Source organism: Oncorhynchus gorbuscha, linkage group LG01 (assembly GCF_021184085.1).
Source record: "Oncorhynchus gorbuscha isolate QuinsamMale2020 ecotype Even-year linkage group LG01, OgorEven_v1.0, whole genome shotgun sequence".
Classification (NCBI taxonomy): domain Eukaryota; kingdom Metazoa; phylum Chordata; class Actinopteri; order Salmoniformes; family Salmonidae; genus Oncorhynchus; species Oncorhynchus gorbuscha.
This window is the reverse complement of record NC_060173.1, coordinates 79,344,720-79,362,723: the sequence shown is the minus strand read 5'-3', so window position 1 is coordinate 79,362,723 and position 18,004 is coordinate 79,344,720. Positions and strand designations below refer to the sequence as shown.

Genomic DNA, 18,004 nt, shown 5'->3' with positions numbered 1-18,004 from the left:
GTCCATAGATTGCTTACATTGTTAGGAATCTCTTATGTCATTTCATAATTTGGGTGAACTATGCCTTTAACCATGGGTAATTGTAGCCACTGGGTTCCAAGGAGTTCCATGTTCCGCGTATTTAACCCCCTTGGTGACTTGTCATGGAGAAAGAGAATCGAGCATGTCAACAGCGGGCCAGTTGCATCATCCATTAGACTCCGGGGGCTAGGCCTGGGCGATGATGTCATCTCTTGGGGTCCAGCGAGACCGGTGGGGCCATCATACCAGCTATAGGACTGATTGATTCCTTGTGGCACAAGGTGGCTAAACTGCAAAGGCACAGGGATGCTGATGCTCAGAACATCAAGGAGAGGGGGAGGGATGAGGAGGGGGGGGGGAGGGGTGAGCTCCCCTCCGAATGACGTCTGACCTTAAGAAACGCAACAAGAAATGATATCATCCACGTCAGACGATGTCTTGAGTTTGATTTGGAGTTTACGTTTTACAACAAAAATATAAAAAATAACACCCTTTGTTCCACCGGTAATACTGTATAACTGGAGATGGCAGAGGCACGGTATGAAAGTATGAACATCTGGATACCGCCCACCTCTAACACACACACACACACACACATCATCATCATGCCCATAAGGGCACAAGGGCACGGACCGCCTCAGATTCGTCCAGTTTTTACATTTTTTTAGGTGTTGAATTAATTCCTCAACTTTATTTTTAACACCCTAGAGCCGAAATCTAATTAGCATAATAAAGTAAGCCCTATAAAAAAGCTCTCCGTTTTCTGCTTTGGATGCGTCTCAATCCACCGCATCATCTTTGTCGCACTTCTGCATCTGCTGTGAAAGGTGGCAGAGCTAGAGTGGTGTTTGTCAGACCATGAGACATCCCGAAAATTATTTATAAAAAGGATCTGTCAGCAGTATTTTGCGTAGAGGACACACTGGCTTAGATGCCGGTGATGGGCAGGACTCGCAGGAGGTATGCTTGTCATTTAATCAAGCTGTTGCCTGTTGATGTCTTTAGTGATGAATAAATAAATACAAATATGTTTTGTTATTTCTCTGTAATACTAGCCACCTAGATAGGTTCCGAGAACTCCCAACCTCATAACTAGCTCCTCAGTCATTTCAGGTTATCAATCAAGTTAGAGTAGGTTGTCACCAGGCAGGCTAAAACTAGATCCCACCAAAACAGTAACATTTAAGGGCTATCATTTCACACAGCTCTTACATTAGAAGTGAAATTTAGAAATAATAATAATAGAAATAATAGAAATTTTCACAATTTCACATTATTATTCCAACCTCATAGTGTGGGAAATATATATAAATCACAAGAAAATCATGTTGTTGACTGCAACGGCCCTGTAACTCTTGGGCTATGATACTATCTACCAATGTGGGAGCTTTACTAAACTCCTAAGACATAAAAGTTCTTAAAGACTCAATGTGCATCATTCATTCAAATGACAATTGAACAGACAAAGAGGTATGCTTAGATAACCTATAATGCTTTTTAGGATATAGAATTACCCATGATCATAGCTCTAGATTGCATGAAAACGCTGTTTCAGGTGTTTGAAAAATGCGAAATCCACCAATCTCCATCCTCACGTACATTGTGTCTCAGAATAGGCAGAAGCCTGGCATTTCATTGGACAGATGATCCTCAAGAGACAAGAGCCTCAGAGGGTCCCTCCTACCATCATAAATGCATGGGAATGCACGCAATATCTCACACGCACAAACACACACACACACACGCACAAACAAACACACACGCTCTAAGTTGCAGAATACAGTATGTCTACACAATTTACCACTGCCTTTGATCAGTGGACAGAGAGAAGAAAATAGACTTTCCAAAAGATTGATGAAGCAATACTTAGCGAGATCATGGGATGATTGAAAAGTCCACTTAATTTAAAGACAATTATGTGTTGCATTGCATGGGGTACTGAGGTGGTGGGCAATCTGCCAGGCTTGCCAGGAACTGCAGCATCACCCAGAGAGTAAGTGGGCCAACCTCTCCAATAAGGACATAAAACCTGCTCCTAGAGAGCTACACAATCCTTCACTGGCCCAGTAACCAAGAGGATGGGTGAATAATCACACACACACACAAACACACACACTGTACAGCCCCCGGACCCACTTCCTTACCCTCCTCCCCCTTCTCTTATCTGCCTCCACACACACCCACACCTCCCTATTTTATCTCACTCTAACACTTCTGACAGGCAGGCAGTGAAACAATGAGTCATCAGACTCGGGATGGAGGCCAGCGATCGCAGAAAGTTTGAAGGGTCGTAGATGAGGTTGACGTCATCTCATCTCCTCCTCTACCCACACATCTATGCCCGAAGAGTGATGAGGAGGAGACAGGGAGATAAAGGCTCCTCCCACTGACCTTTGACCCTGACTGAGACAGAAACTGCATGTAGTCACAGATCTGAGATCAGTCTTCTCGTCCCAAATGCTGATCATAACTATTAGGGGGGAAATGAATGCAAAACGGACTTTAACTAAGCAAGTAGGGCCAACTTCACGCATCCTGGTAGTAGAGGTAAATGTCTCACACTCTTAGAAACAAAGGTGCTATCTAGAACCTAAAAAGGTTCTTTGGCTTTCCCCATTGGAGAACCCTTTTGGTTCCAGATAAAACACTTTTCAGTTCCATGTAGAACACTTTACACAGAGGGTTCTACATGGAACCAAAAAGCGTTCTCTTTTGGCACCCTTTTTTCTCAGTGTGTAAGCGTGCAGAGCATGGCGCTTGCAACGCCAGGGTTGTCGGTTCAATTCCCACGGGGAACCGGCACTAAAAAGTATGAAAATGTATGCACTCACTACTGTAAGTCGTTGTGGATGAGAACTTCTGTTAAATGACTCAAATGTCAAATGTAATGACAAAAAAGCCAGTTCAAATGCAATGATTGAGTGTCAATTTTGGGTCCTGATGTAAAACCAGAATTAAACAGTCCTCTTGCTGACTGATTGATTAGCTACAGCTGTTGGGTGCTACAGTTGGATGGTGGAGGGTGTGACCTCCATACAATAGTAAAGCACTTTGAGTAGAGAAAAATGCTTTATGAATGAATGTTCATAAAGTGTTCATTATGTTGATCATTAAAATGTTCATTATGCTGATCATTATAATGGGTCATGGGGAGGTTGAGGCTTGTCGCCGGAGGTCCACACTGCTCGGTGATCACATGTTTCATTAGTATGTATGAATAGCATGGCAGAGATTGCTTCCAGATTGTTTTGATCACGCGGACTGGGAAATGTTCTGGATTGCCTCTGAAAATAGTATAGAAACATAAACGGACTCGGTGACTGAGTTCATCAGGAAGTGCATAGAGGATGTTGTGGATCGATGGCAGCATTTGCGCAAAACTGAAAGCGCGAACCACGACAAGGTGACTGAGACCATGGACATGCATAAACAGACCAGCTATGCTATCCGTGTGGCAATCAGTGGTAAAACGACGGTACAGGGACAAAGTGGAGTCACAATTCAACTGCTAAAGACACAAGCATATGGCAGGGACTCCACAGCCACTCAGGAGGACTGGGAGCTCCCGCTCTCCGTGGCCAATGTGAGAGTAAGACATTTAAGCGTGTTAACCCTCGCAAGGCTTCGCTAGTCTTCAGAGCATGTGTAGACCAGATGGCTGTCGTGTTTATTTTGTATCGGGGTATTTGATTAGGATCCCAATTAACTGTTGCAAAAGCAGCAGCTACTCTTCCTGGGGTCCTCACAAAACATGAGACATGACATAATACAGAACATCAATAGACAAGAACAGCTCAAGGGTAGAACTACATACATGTTTTAAAAGGCACACTTAGCCTACAGTACATGTCAATACATACACAAACTATCGAGGTCAAACTATCGAGGTCAAACTATCGAGGTCAAACTATCGAGGGAGCGGCGTTGTGCCGTGAGGTGAGGTGTTGCTTTATCTGTTTTTTGAAACCAGGTTTGCTGTTAATTTGAGCAACATGGGATGGAACGGAATTTAATCCAATAAGGGCTCTATATAAAACTGTTTGAATTTGTTCTGGATTTGGGGACTGTGAAAAGAGCCCTGTTGGCATGTCTGGTAGGGTAAGTGTGTGTGTCAGAGCTGTGTGTAAGTTGACTATACAAACGATTTGTCATTTTAAAACACGTGAATGTTTCTTATGAAAAGAAGAAGTGATGCAGTCAGTCTCTCCTCAACCCTTAGCCAAGAGAGACTGTCATGCACAGTATTAATATCCCCACTTGCTTCAAGATGTCCATAATTGATCCTGTACCCAAGAAAGCGAAGGTAACTGAACTAAATGACTATCACCCGTAGCACTCACTTCAGTCATCATGAAGTGCTTTGGGAGGATATCAACTCCACCTTACCCGACACCCTAGGAATTAACATTTTAGTCATTTAGCAGACGCTCTTATCCAGAGTCCATACATATTCATACTTTTTTTGTACTAGACCCACTACAATTTGCATTCCGCCCCACAGATGACGCTATCGCACTGCCCTATCCCATCTAGACAAGAGGAACACTTATGTAAGAAAGATGTTCATTGATTACAGCTCAGCCTTCAACACCTTTAGTACCCTTCAATTTCTTTGCAAGGAATTGTTTCCTCCATGGTCTTTGTGGTTGAACCTGTGTACGAAATTCGCTGTTCGACTGAGGTACCTTACAGATAATTGTATGTGTGGGGAACAGAGATGAGGTATTCATTCAAAAATCGTGTTACCACTATTACTGCACAAAGAGTTAGTACATGTGACTTATTACCTGATTTACAGTGTATTGAAACCCACCAAAAGTTTGGACACACCTACTAATTCCAGGGTTTTTCATTATTTTTTACTATTTTGTACATTGTAGAACAATACTGAAGTCATTAAAACTATGAAATAACACACATGGAATCATGTAGTAACCAAAAAAGTTTTAAAACCAATCAAAATATATTTTAGATTCTTCAAAGTAGCCACCCTTTGCCTTGATGGCAGCTTTGCACACTCTTGCCATTGTCTCAACCAGCTTCATGAGGTTGTCACTTAGAATGCATTTCAATTAACAGGTGTGGCTTGTTAAAAGTTCTTTCCTTCGGAATGCGTTTGAGCCAATCAGTTGTGTTGTGACAGGTTAGGGACGGTATACAGAAGATAGTCCTGTTTGGTAAAAGACCAAGTCCATATTATAGCAAGAACAGCTCAAATAACCAAAGAGAAATGACAGTCCATCATTACTTTAAGACATGAAGGTGAGACAATGCGGAAAATTTCAAGAACTTTGAAAGTTTTTTCATGTGCAGTCGCAAAAACCATCAAGCACTATGATGAAACTGTCTCTCATGAGGACCGTCACAGGAAGGAAGACCCAGAGTTACCTCTGCTGCAGAGGATAAATTCATTAGAGTTAACTGCACCTCAGATTGCAGCCCAAATAAACGCTTCACAGAGTCCAAGTCGCAGACAGTCAACTGTTCAGAGGAGACTGCGTGAATCATCCCATCTGGTTTGCGCTTAGTGGGACCATAGCGGTTAAGAGTGTTCAGAGGAGACTGCGTGAATCATCCCATCTGGTTTGCGCTTAGTGGGACCATAGCGGTTAAGAGTGTTCAGAGGAGACTGCGTGAATCATCCCATCTGGTTTGTGCTTAGTGGGACCATAGCGGTTAAGAGTGTTCAGAGGAGACTGTGTGAATCATCCCATCTGGTTTGTGCTTAGTGGGACCATAGTGGTTAAGAGTGTTCAGAGGAGACTGCGTGAATCATCCCATCTGGTTTGTGCTTAGCGGGACCATAGTGGTTGAGAGTGTTCAGAGGAGACTGCGTGAATCATCCCATCTGGTTTGTGCTTAGTGGGACCATAGTGGTTAAGAGTGTTCAGAGGAGACTGCGTGAATCATCCCATCTGGTTTGTGCTTAGTGGGACCATAGTGGTTAAGAGTGTTCAGAGGAGACTGCGTGAATCATCCCATCTGGTTTGTGCTTAGTGGGACCATAGTGGTTAAGAGTGTTCAGAGGAGACTGCGTGAATCATCCCATCTGGTTTGTGCTTAGTGGGACCATAGTGGTTAAGAGTGTTCAGAGGAGACTGCGTGAATCATCCCATCTGGTTTGTGCTTAGTGGGACCATAGTGGTTAAGAGTGTTGGGCCAGTAACCGTACAAAAAGTACAAATATTTATAAAAACCTGTTTTTACAGAATAAGGCTGTAACGTAACAAACGCTCTTAACCACTATGCAATTACCTGCAGCCATGACCTCACTTTGCTCCCTCTCTCTTTCTCTTCACATCCATGCCTATTCTAGCTGAGCTCCATCCACTTATCACGCTCCCTCTATCACACACACGAACATACACCCCCCCCCCCACACACACACACACACAATTCCCCATGCAACCCCGCTATCAACTTTTGGATGAGGCACGCTCACAGCCGGGCCACCCCGTGGTATCTCGATCTTTTGGATGAGGCACGCTCACAGCCGGGTCACCCCGTGGTATCTCAATCTGCTCTACGGAATAAGTTGACCAATCTCTGTAGTCTGACAGAGAGCTTTCATGACAAACTCGTATCGCACGCCTGAGCACGCGTCAGCGCCCGCCGACATTAATAGTGGCCAAGGCCATATAAAGAAGAGTGGTGAGACACGTGTGCTATGTTCCCACACACTAGAGAGAAGAAGAAAAGTCATGACTAAAGAAGAGTGGTGAGACACGTGTGCTATGTTCCCACACACTAGAGAGAAGAAGAAAAGTCATGACTAAAGAAGAGTGGTGAGACACGTGTGCTATGTTCCCACACACTAGAGAGAAGAAGAAAAGTCATGACTAAAGAAGAGTGGTGAGACACGTGTGCTATGTTCCCACACACTAGAGAGAAGAAGAAAAGTCATGACTAAAGAAGTCAGTAAATGTCTGGAACCCACCCACACAGACACCTGGAATCTCTGGGATGTGACACCATTAACGAACAAAGTATTTTATCCTCTGAAGAATATACCAAAGAGACTAATGAATGAGTAAAAGGTTGGGGTAGTGACCGCCTTTCATTCATCAAACGGGCACAATTCCCTATAGGGGGGTGTGTGTGTGTGTGTGTGTGTGTGTGTGTGTGTGTGTGTGTGTGTGTGTGTGTGTGTGTGTGTGTGTGTGTGTGTGTGTGTGTGTGTGTGTGTGTGTGTGTGTGTGTGTGTGTGTGTGTGTGTGTGTGTGTGTGTTCCTCCTCTGGGATCCTTTTGACGACTGACCTCCAGGACCCTCCCACCCTCATTACCCCAGAAAAGGTGCGCTGCCTCCGGGAGGGGATTTCCTCTGTACACTGCCTCATCCATTCCCCTCTTCCACACCCCCATTCATAGATTTTTATTCCAGGCTTACTATTAAATAGAAAGCATTACAAAATGCACATGAAAAGCCATAATAGCTCTATCTGTTACTGGTAGAACCAACATTTCAAATCAATACACACATTAACGTGTAGCTCAGCTCACACTCCCGCCCGTCTGTACTGTCTGCTACAGTGGGCAGGGAATGGTGTGAGGGTTGTGACAACACCACCAGTGCCAGAGATGCTGCTAACACAGTATGTGCACTCTGTATTTGGCGTTTAACGTTTGGGCGTGCGCATGGCTCTCAAGCCCTCACCTCTGAGCCCAACTTGACCGGAGGCACACCTCATCTTTTACCTCGAATTTCCTGCCTGTTGTGGTCACAGCAAGGTTCAATTAATGATGCCAGACAACACCTGTGTGTATCTGTCACTTGAACCATTACCATTACCATACAAGAAATGTGGATGTTCGGTAATAGCCTAGGCCAGTGTTTCCACGCTCCAGTCCTCAAGTGCCCTTAACAGCACACCTTTTTGTCGTAGCCCCAGACAAGCACACCTGAATCAACATTTCAACTAATCATCAAGCCCTCAATGAGTTGAATCAGGTGAGTTGTGTGCTGGTGGGGGTACTCCAGATGTTGGGAAACACTGGCCTAGGCTAATGACAGGTTAGCTCGGGTGATTTGTAGGCAAGTTGGAGGTTATTCATAAGTTATGAACGTTTAGTCTTGAGTAGCTAAGATTGCAGTGGGGGAAATACTGTGTAATTATTTCCAGCACTTTCTCCAGTATGCAGAATCCGATGCTCTCTGCAGCATCCACCTCGTCGTTTTGGGAGTGAACTGCCTGCCTGCCTCTCCTTATCTTCCCATTGTTCATTTTATTCCCCCCCCCCCCCCCCTCATACTTTCTCCTCTGCTTGAGCTACAATGTTATACCGGTCTCTCTCGCTCCTCAATTAATTATTTACAGTGAGATCCAACCCCCCCCCCTCTCTCTCTCTTTGGGGCAAGGAATAATCGCGTCAGTCAGCTGCAAATACATCAGTGGGGCTGCAATGGGCGCGGAGCATTCTAAAAATAGCTCCACGAAAATCACATCAGCCCGATAGTACCGCAGGGTCGCTCCGCTCGCTCGCTCACTTTTTATGGGCTGTAGATGGGGAGGAAGGAACAGCCGTTATGTCATCGATTCTACAACACTAAATAACTGTCTGCGGAGAAGACAACAACCACCACCACTTACAAGCCATTCTTTCTTACCACTTGTGTTTAGCCTACTAAATGCACATCGCCACAGAAATTCACATACATTTGCTGTGACCAAGAGAGAGAGGGAGAGAGAGCGGTGGGAGCTATAGGCGAACGGTCGAAGCACGGCGGGACCGGTAATTGAATGAATACATGCACCAAGATGCGGTCGTCACCAGTGTGCACATCATTGACGGAAGAGGAAGCGAAATGAAAGTCACAGAACTAAGTAGTCCAGACCCAGCTGCTATTGCATTGGTATCTATGGGAGACACACCCAGTTAAATAGACCAGAACTGACCATTTGTTTTCAATGCTAAACGGGCTGAGTGAACCATCTTCATTTATCCACCATATTTGGTACACACTCTGCGTTGACGGTAATACCCAAAAGTCAATGAGCAGCCAGCTGTGCACACATACAACCGCCCACGGCGCCATGCTTTTCAAGGCATAATTGTCTACTGCCTCCTCCCAAGAAGTGGACACACAACAATAGCGTACTAGTAATGATAAGCGATAGGACATACAGGCCTACACCTCATTGAAAGTATTGTGTCACAGATAAGGGAGAGGGGTAATGTGTTGGCCTACATTACTATCCAAATAAGTACATCTGCACAAGTGCTAAAGCGTTGTATCCATTCAATAAGAACACAACATAGTCAAACCAGACTGAGTTACACCGTCCAATGAGAGACTGGTGGGGGCGTAGGTTTGAATACAGGCAGCGTCTAAAATGGTAAACTCAGATAAGATGACTTTGATTGAGAAGCACCCATGTGAACCGACAACATGACAGTATTTTAGTCTGGCAGGTTCTATTCTATTGGCTACTCAATACCACACAAAACACTATACTCTATTCCATAAAAAAACAATGCATTGGTATGTAAACATTTCACCACCATTGTTGGTAAATTGATATACTGTAGCCTATAGCCACTAGCCAGCATGTACATTTGGTCCTTATCACATTTGGCCCTTGTTCACTTGTATTGGAAAGGCCGTAGATTTGGCGGTTTTATTCTCGGTCCATTTGAGAAACAGAACTGTGGAGAACTAGACACACACACACACACCCTACTGATATACATACACACGCACACTACTCACCTTGCATATCTGAAAGTTTTCCGAGACTAGCGTCTCCTGGACATGGATATCCTGGGGAGTGGGCGCGTGAGCGGTCGGGGTACCAGCTGCACTGCCGCACGAGGGGGACGCAACACCCCCCGGGGAGGAGGATGACAGGCCGTCCAGTACCTTTCGAAACTTCTTCATCTTGCTTTAGATTAGCGAGAAAGACGTCTATGTCTATATATTCTATCAACCTATCAAGAGTCGTCTCCGTTTCAAATGCTAAGATGACGCGAGAGTCTGTTTGATGTAGGAACCCCTGAGGGTTGGCAGGCGTCGCTTCCTGCAGCCTCTCTCTCGCCCTCTCTCTCCCTCTTCTTTTTAAGTGCAATTGAAAAAGTCGTGGAGGGACCTCATTGTGCACTTAGGCTTCTGTCCACAAAACTGTTTATCTTGGTTTGAGGAGGATACTTAGGTAAAAGAAAATCGCCAATTGCAAATGGATGTATATTGCGCATCAAAAGAGCATGCCCCAGCAAAGATTTAAACTAAGAATCGTCATGTTTCTTTAGCCTGCTGAAACTGCATCACTATAAAGCATGAAGGCAAAACACAAACTACAATACAATAGCCTAATCAACCGATGCAGCAGTTATGAGAGACTAACTAGATATATAATCAGCTAAAGTTCAAACACTTACCAATACACTACCTTAACAATGTTTGTTTTTTTAATCGCACTTTTTGACTGGATGGAGAGTGAAGCAGGTCTATGCAGAGAGACAATGCAGCTAAACGCAGCTCGCTTCCACTCGCTGGTATTACAACTAGAAAATAAAGTAAACCCTTGCACGAACTGAGGAGAGGAACAGGTAAACGAGAGTTGAATCAGTCAAATTAAGTTTATACCCGAATTGTCGAGGATCCAGCGTTTGTATGCAGCCCTGTCCCCTAGAACTGATTCTCTGCAGTCTAGCGCGAGTTGCTGTCCATGGTACTGAAAGACTCCACTCCGGCACCGCCTCTCCCTTCGTTCCTCTCCCCGCCCTTTCTCCGTAGCGATTGGATTACGGTTTCCAGCCAATACCTACTTAATAGGCAGTATTGTGAATAAAAGCAACGGGGAAATAATCAACTTTGCCTGGCTTGTGGAACAGCACCATCTGTGAAACGTGCGTTTGTGTGAACATAGGATAGCTTATTCACAATCTATTCATGAGGCTTCCACACGTGAGAAACCGAACTTGGCTCGTAGTAAATGTGGATGGGGAAAACGCCAGGTGTAGGCCTAAGGTTGCTGCTTGGTTAGTTAGAACCTTCCCCAGCTGTTTGCATTTGACAGCTGTGCAATTAGTCAATGTCATGTGCGGGAACAAATGTGAACCGCCAAAATCACTGAGAGCAATCAATAATTTAATTAAACATGGGTAACGCAGACCGTTTACCTAGTCAAGGCGCATGTGCATCATTCACCCCTCCTTATAAAGGTTCAAACGTATTCACGGATATGTGGTACCGCTATATATATATATGTATGTATGTATGTATGTATGTATGTATGTATGTATGTATGTATGTATGTATGTATGTATGTATGTATGTATGTATGTATGTATGTATGTATGTATGTATGTATGTATGTATGTATGTATGTATGTATGTATGTATGTATGTATGTATGTATGTATGTATGTATGTATAGTATAAGCAGCAGATTGGTATAAAATCGGCCCCACTGACGCGTTGGATTGAATTGCAAGTGCTTACATCACCAGGCAGCCTCTCTCCAAGTTTTGGTAAATGTCTCAGTAGTACAAACATTTCAGCATAAGTATACTACAGGAAGACATAATTTATATCCAATATTTACACATATTTTGAGGAGGGGAGATTGGCGGCCAATTATTTAAAATGTGCCTTATTTAGTAATCATAATATGAGTCTGGTAGCAGCAGTTATGATGTGTGTGTGTGTGTGTGTGTGTGTGTGTGTGTGTGTGTGTGTGTGTGTGTGTGTGTGTGTGTGTGTGTGTGTGTGTGTGTGTGTGTGTGTGTGTGTGTGTGTGTGTGTGTGTGTGTGTGTGTGTGTGTGTGTGTGTGTGTGTGTGTGTGTGTGTGTGTGTGTGTGTGTGTGAGTGAGAGTGAGTGAGTGAGTGAGTGAGTGTGATTAAGTATGTGAGTAAGTGAGTGAGTGAGTGAGTGCATGTGTTCTAAGGTGCAGAGAATCAGAGCAGATGGTCAATCCAGTTCAAGTGTTCAGCAGTCTGATAGCTTTTAGGTGGACACCGTCTCTGTGCCTGTTGGTATCAGACCACATGCTTCGATACAGTCTGCACAACAGGAAGGGAGTCAACAGCTCGTGGCTGGGGTGTGTGGGGTCCTTGATGACTGCTCCCGAGTGGTCTAAGGCACTGCATCTCAGTGCTAGAGGTATCACTACAGACCCTGGTTCAATCCCGGGCTGTATCACAACCGGTCCTGATCAGGAGTCCCAAATGGTGGTGCACAATTGGCCCAGGGTTGTCGGGGTTAGGGGAGGGTTTGGACGGGGTAGGCCGGGGTAGGCCGTCATTGTACAATAAGAATGTGTTCTTAACTGACTTGCCTAGTTAAATAAAGGTTAAATTAATATTCCTCAGGCACTGTTTTCGAGTAGATGTCCTGGATGGGTGGGAGCACGGCCCCAGTAATGTACTGTACCGCCATTCCCATACCGGGCCATGATTCAACCGGGCAGGACACTCTTGATGGTGCAGCTGTAGTGTTTGGAGAAGACCCAGGGTTGCATGCCGAAGATCTTCAGCCGCCTTGGGAAGTAGAGACGCTGTTACGCACTCTTGACAAGAGTGGTGGTTCATGTCGAGTTCTCAATGATGTGGACGCAGATGAACTTAAAACTGCTGACTCTCTAGACGGATGATGTGGATCGGGGCATGTTCCCTCCTCTGCTTCCTGAAGTCAACAATCAACTTCTTTCTTTTGCTGACATTGAGACACAAGGTTGTTGTCCTGGCACCACAATGCCAGCTCACTTACCTACTCCCTACAGGCTGACTCGTCGTTGTTAGTTGTCAGTCATTTCAGGGTGGCCCTGTGTTAAGTCTGTGTGGAGGAGGCGTTGTTGCCAATCCTCACAGCCTATGGCCTGCCCTTTAGGAAGTCCAGGATCCAGTTGCCGAAATAATGTCGAATGCTGAAATGTAGTCAATGAACAGCATTCTCACGTACAGCGATTTGGGAAGAATTCAGACCTCTTGACTTTTTCCACGTTTTGTTACGTTACAGCCTTATTCTAAAATGGATTTAAAACAAATCCTCATCAATCTACACACAATACCCTATGATGATAAAGTGAAAACAGGTTTTTAGACATTTTTGCACATTTATATCAAAATATATATTTTTAAATACCTTGTTTACATATGTATTCGGACCCCTTGCTATGAGACTCGAAATTGAGCTCAGGTGAATCCTGTTTCCATTGATCATCCTTGAGATGGGTTCTACAATTTGATTGGAGTCCACCTGTAGTAAATTCAATTAATTGGACATGATTTAGAAAGGCACACACCTGTCTATACAAGGTCCCACAGTTGACAATGCATGTCAGAGCAAAAACCAAGCCATGAGGTCGAAGGAATTGTTTATAGAGCCCTGAGACAGGATTGTGTTTCGACACAAAATCTGGAGAAGGGTACAAAAACATTTCTGAAGCATTGAAGGTCCCCAAGAACACAGTGTCCTCCATCATTCTTAAATGGAGGACGTTTGGAACCAGGCCAAACTGAGCAATCGGGAGAGAAGGGCCTTGGTCAGGGAGGTGACCAAGAACCTGATGGTCACTTTGACAGAGCTCCAGAATTCCTCTGCAGAGATGGAAGAACCTTCCAGAAGGACAACCATCTCTGCAGCACTCCACCATTCAGGGCTTTATGGTAGAGTGACCAGACGGAAGCCACTCCTCAGTAAAAGGGACAAGACAGCCCACTTGGAGGTTTCCAAAAGGCATCTAAAGACTCTCGGAACATGAGAAACAAGATTCTCTGGTCTGATGAAACCAAGATGGAACGCTTTGCCCTGGACGCCAGCATCATGCTGTGGGAATGTTTTTCAGCATCAGGGACTGGGAGACTAGTCAAGATCGAGGGAAAGATCAACAGAGCAAAGTACAGAGAGATCGTTGATGAAAACCTGCTCCAGAGCACTCCGGACCTCAGACTGGGGTGAAGTTTCACCTTCCAACAGGACAACAACCCTAAGCACACAGCCAAGACAATGCAGGAGTGGCTTCGGGACAAGTCTCTGAATGTCCTTGAGTGGCCTAGCCAGAGCCAGGACTTGATCCCAATCTAACATCTATGGGGAATTCTGAAAATAGTTGTGCATCAACGCTCCCCATCCAACCTGACAGAGCTTGACAGGATCTGCAGAGAAGAATGGGAGAAGCTCCCCAAATAAAGGTGTGCCAAGAATGTTGTGTCATACCCAAGAAGACTTGAGGGCTCTAATCGCTGCCAAAGGTGCTTCAACAAAGTACTGAGTAAAGGGTCTGAATACTTATGTAAATGTGATATTTTTGTTTTTCATCTTTAGTCAATTGTGCACCATTGTAAAGTGACTGTTCCCCTGGATGTCATAAGGTGAATGCACCAATTTGTAAGTCGCTCTGGATAAGAGCGTCTGCTAAATGACTTAAATGTAAATGTAGATTGACCATTTTTGATTAAGGATGTAACGTAGCAAAATGTGGAAAAAGTCAAGGTGTTCTGAATACTGTCCGAATGCACTAAAGGTGTTCCTCTTGTCCACACGTGTTACGGCCATGTGAATGGCGATGGAAATGACATCTTCCATGGATCTGTTGGAGAAGTAGGCTAATTGGAGTGAGTCCAGTGTGTCTGGCATGATGACCTTGATATGGGTCATGCCCCGCCTCTCAAAGCACTTCATGATGACCGGGGTGAGTGCAACAGTGCAATAGTCATTTGGGACGGTGGCCTCCTTGAAGCAGGTGGGGACTACTGCCTGGGCCAGGGGCAGGTTGAAGATGTCTGAGAAGATGCCCATCAGCTAGCTGGTCATCACCCACTCTGAGGATATGGCCAGCGATGCCATCTGGGCCGGCGACTTTGTGCGTAATCACTTCTGTTGAGAGTTTTCCTCACATCAGCCATGGAGAGTGAAAGGACCTGGTCGTCCGCACCAGCGAGAGCCTTCCTGGATGGCTTGGTGTTGTTTGCTTCAACGCAATCACAGAATGTTTTAAGCTCATCCGGGAGTGAGGTTTGGGTGGGCATCACACAGCTGGATATGCCTTTGTAGTCTGTGATCGTCTGTAGTCCTTTCCACGTGTGTCGCGAGTCTGAGTTGTCGAACATCAATTCCAGTTGAAGTCTGACATTTTATTTTTGCATCTCTAATGGATTTGGATACGCGTTGCGTGTCACCAAGTCATCACGGTTCCTTCTGCATTGAATGATGCAGTATGGGCTCTCAAATGGTACGGATTTTTCCATTTATCCAGGGTTTGGCTTTTCTTGTCTCTCTCCGTCCACAGCAGCACGGCAATACCTACCGTTGTGGAGTCAGAACAGTAGCAGACGGTGACTTACGGTTCTTCTGCAGCTCGGAAAACGCTGGACAAGAGTGTTTTGTATCAAATACTTTGCTAATCTGAAGATAAAACCCTATAGATTGTTGTTTATGATGATATTGATAATGATAATGATGATAAAGATGATTATGAGTAGCTATTATTAACAGCATATTATATGAATATGTAGTAACAGTAGTAGTAGTAGTAGTAGTAGTACTGGTAGTAGTAGTAGTAGGCTAGTATCATCCTCTTCATCACTATCATAATATCTGTCATCATTATCACAAGCCCTAGGCTTACATATAGGAACGTAAGCAGCCATTCCCTATCAAGAACAATAATTGCCAGGGAGCTATAGGTAGGCCCAAATTAAAGCAAGTCAATGTCTCTTTTGCCTTTCACAACTTGGTTGTATTGCAGATTAAACCCATTCTTTAAATGTGTAGGGGCCAATAAAATGCCAAATAAGCCTCTTCATTGCTCTGAGGGTAAGCGGCATCCACTAAAATACTTCTGGCAAGACAACACCAGTGAAGCGCACAAAATCACGGTGGGGGATACGGTTCATCTTCACCGCTAAAACCTGCCGACACGGATTAAGACCCAGAGCACGTTAGGGGCCCCAGTGCGAGCCCAAACTACAGAGTCGCGTGACAACCAACAGAAACTCTTGAACCGTGCAAACTTTACCACGGTCCTCCTCTGTGTTTGCCATGCATGGCTTGTTTGATTTAAGCGGTGTGTTTTTTATCCCAGTAATTTCACGGAACACGCCGTGTGTGGTCTTCTCAATGACCTGCGATATGTTGGGAGGGTAGATGATTAAAAATATTTAGTCATCCTTTTCAGTAAACTACAGGGACTTGAGGACCAGCTTAGACCATAGGATTGCAGTATTGAAGGCCCAAGAGAGGCTTTTATCAATACACACGCATTTTTAACAACTTGCAGGTCTGCTGAAAAACCTGAAGGCCTGCAAAAAAATATCTGTGGGCCTATTCCCATGGCCCATTTGTCCAAGCAAAGTAAACTCATGACCGTACAGTACCAGTCCAAAAGTTTGGACACATGGAATTATTCAAGGACTTTCCTTTATTTTGACTATTTTCTGCATGTAGAAGAATAGTGAAGACATCAAAACTATGATATAACAGATATGGAATCTGGCATTGTCTCAACCAGCTTCATGGGGTAGTTACCTGGAATTAACAGGTGTGCCTGGTTAAAAGTTAATTTCTAGAATTTCTTTCTTTCTTAATGTATTTTGAGCCAATCAGTTGTGTTGTGATAAGGTAGAAGTGGTATACAGCAGACAGTCCTATTTGGTAAAAGACCAAGTCCATATTATGGCAAGAACAACTCAAATAATAAGCAAAGAGAAATGACAGTCCATCATTACTTTAAGACATGAAGGTCAATCAATTTGGAAAATTTCAAGAACTTTAAACGTTTCTTCAAGTGCAGTCACATAAACCATCAAGTGCTAGGTTGAAAATGGCTCTCGTGAGGAACGCCACAGGAAAGGAAGGCCCAGAGTTACAACTGCTGCAGAGGATAAGTTCAATATAGACACCAGTCTCAGAAATGCCATGAGTTGGCCTAGGCCCTTGAAATGGAAGAGAAAATACTAAACAAACGCTCCAGCCCAATATAACTGGTACTAATACATTCTTCGACGCACTTAACTGCACCTCAGATTGCAGCCCAAATAAATGCTTCAAAGAGTCCAAGTAACAGGCATATCTCAACATCAACTGTTCAGAGGAGACTGCATGAATCAGGCCTTCATGGTTGAATTGAGTCAAAGAAACCACTACTGAAGGACACCAATAATAAGAAGAGACTTGCTTGGGCCAAGAAACACAAGCAATGAACATTAGACTGATGTTAATCTGTTCTTTGGTCTGATGAGTCCAAATTTGATATTTTTCGATCCAAACGCCGTGGCTTTGTGAGACACAGAGTAGGTGAATGGATGATCTCCGCATGTGTGGTTACAACCGTGAAGCATAGAGGAGGAGGATTGATGGTGTGCTTTGATGGTGACACTGTTTGTGATTTATTTAGATTTCAAGGCACACTTAACCAGCATGGCTACCACAGCATTCTTCGGCGATACACAATCTCATCTGGTTTGCGCTTAATGAGAAAATAATTTGTTTTTTAACAGGACAATGACACAACACACCTCCAGGCTGTGTAAGGGCTATTTGACCAAGAAGGTGAGAAATGGAATGCTGCATCAGATAGCCAGGCCATCAGATAGCCAATCACCTGACCTCAACCCAATTGAGATGGTTTGGGATACGTTGGACCGCAGAGTGAAGGAAAAGCAGCCAACAAGTGCTCAGCATATGTGGGAATTCCTTCAGGACTGTTGGAAAAGCATTCTAGGTGAAGCTGGTTAAGAGAATGCCAAGAGTGTGCAGAGCTGTCGTCAAGGCAAAAAGTGTCTACTTTGAAGAATCTCAAATATAAAACATATTTTTATTTATTTAACACTTTTTTTGGTTACTACATGATTCCAAATGTGTTATTTCATGGTTTTGATGTTTTCACTGTTATTCTACAATGTAGAAAATGGTAAAAAAATAAAGACAAACCCTGGAATGAGGCATGTCCAAACTTTTGACTGGTACTGCATATCAGTAAAAGCCATCAGAATTATAAATAAATATCAATCATAGCTGCATGGACTGCAAAATACATGGGCG

At 44.2% G+C, this 18,004-nt stretch overlaps 1 protein-coding gene across 15 annotated transcripts in view; it reads right to left on the bottom strand.

The window, feature by feature from the left end:
• The window catches only part of stxbp5l (syntaxin binding protein 5L), a 252,547-nt gene extending 241,870 nt beyond the window's left edge, over positions 1-10,677 (bottom strand). For all 15 annotated transcript variants that reach the window (XM_046361714.1, XM_046361749.1, XM_046361732.1 and 12 more), the window contains exon 1: positions 9,732-10,677. In XM_046361714.1, the coding sequence (XP_046217670.1) occupies positions 9,732-9,899 (168 nt within the window). In that variant the 5' untranslated portion in view covers positions 9,900-10,677. The remainder of the gene's footprint in view (positions 1-9,731) is intronic.
• Between the last annotated feature and the right edge of the window lie 7,327 nt (positions 10,678-18,004).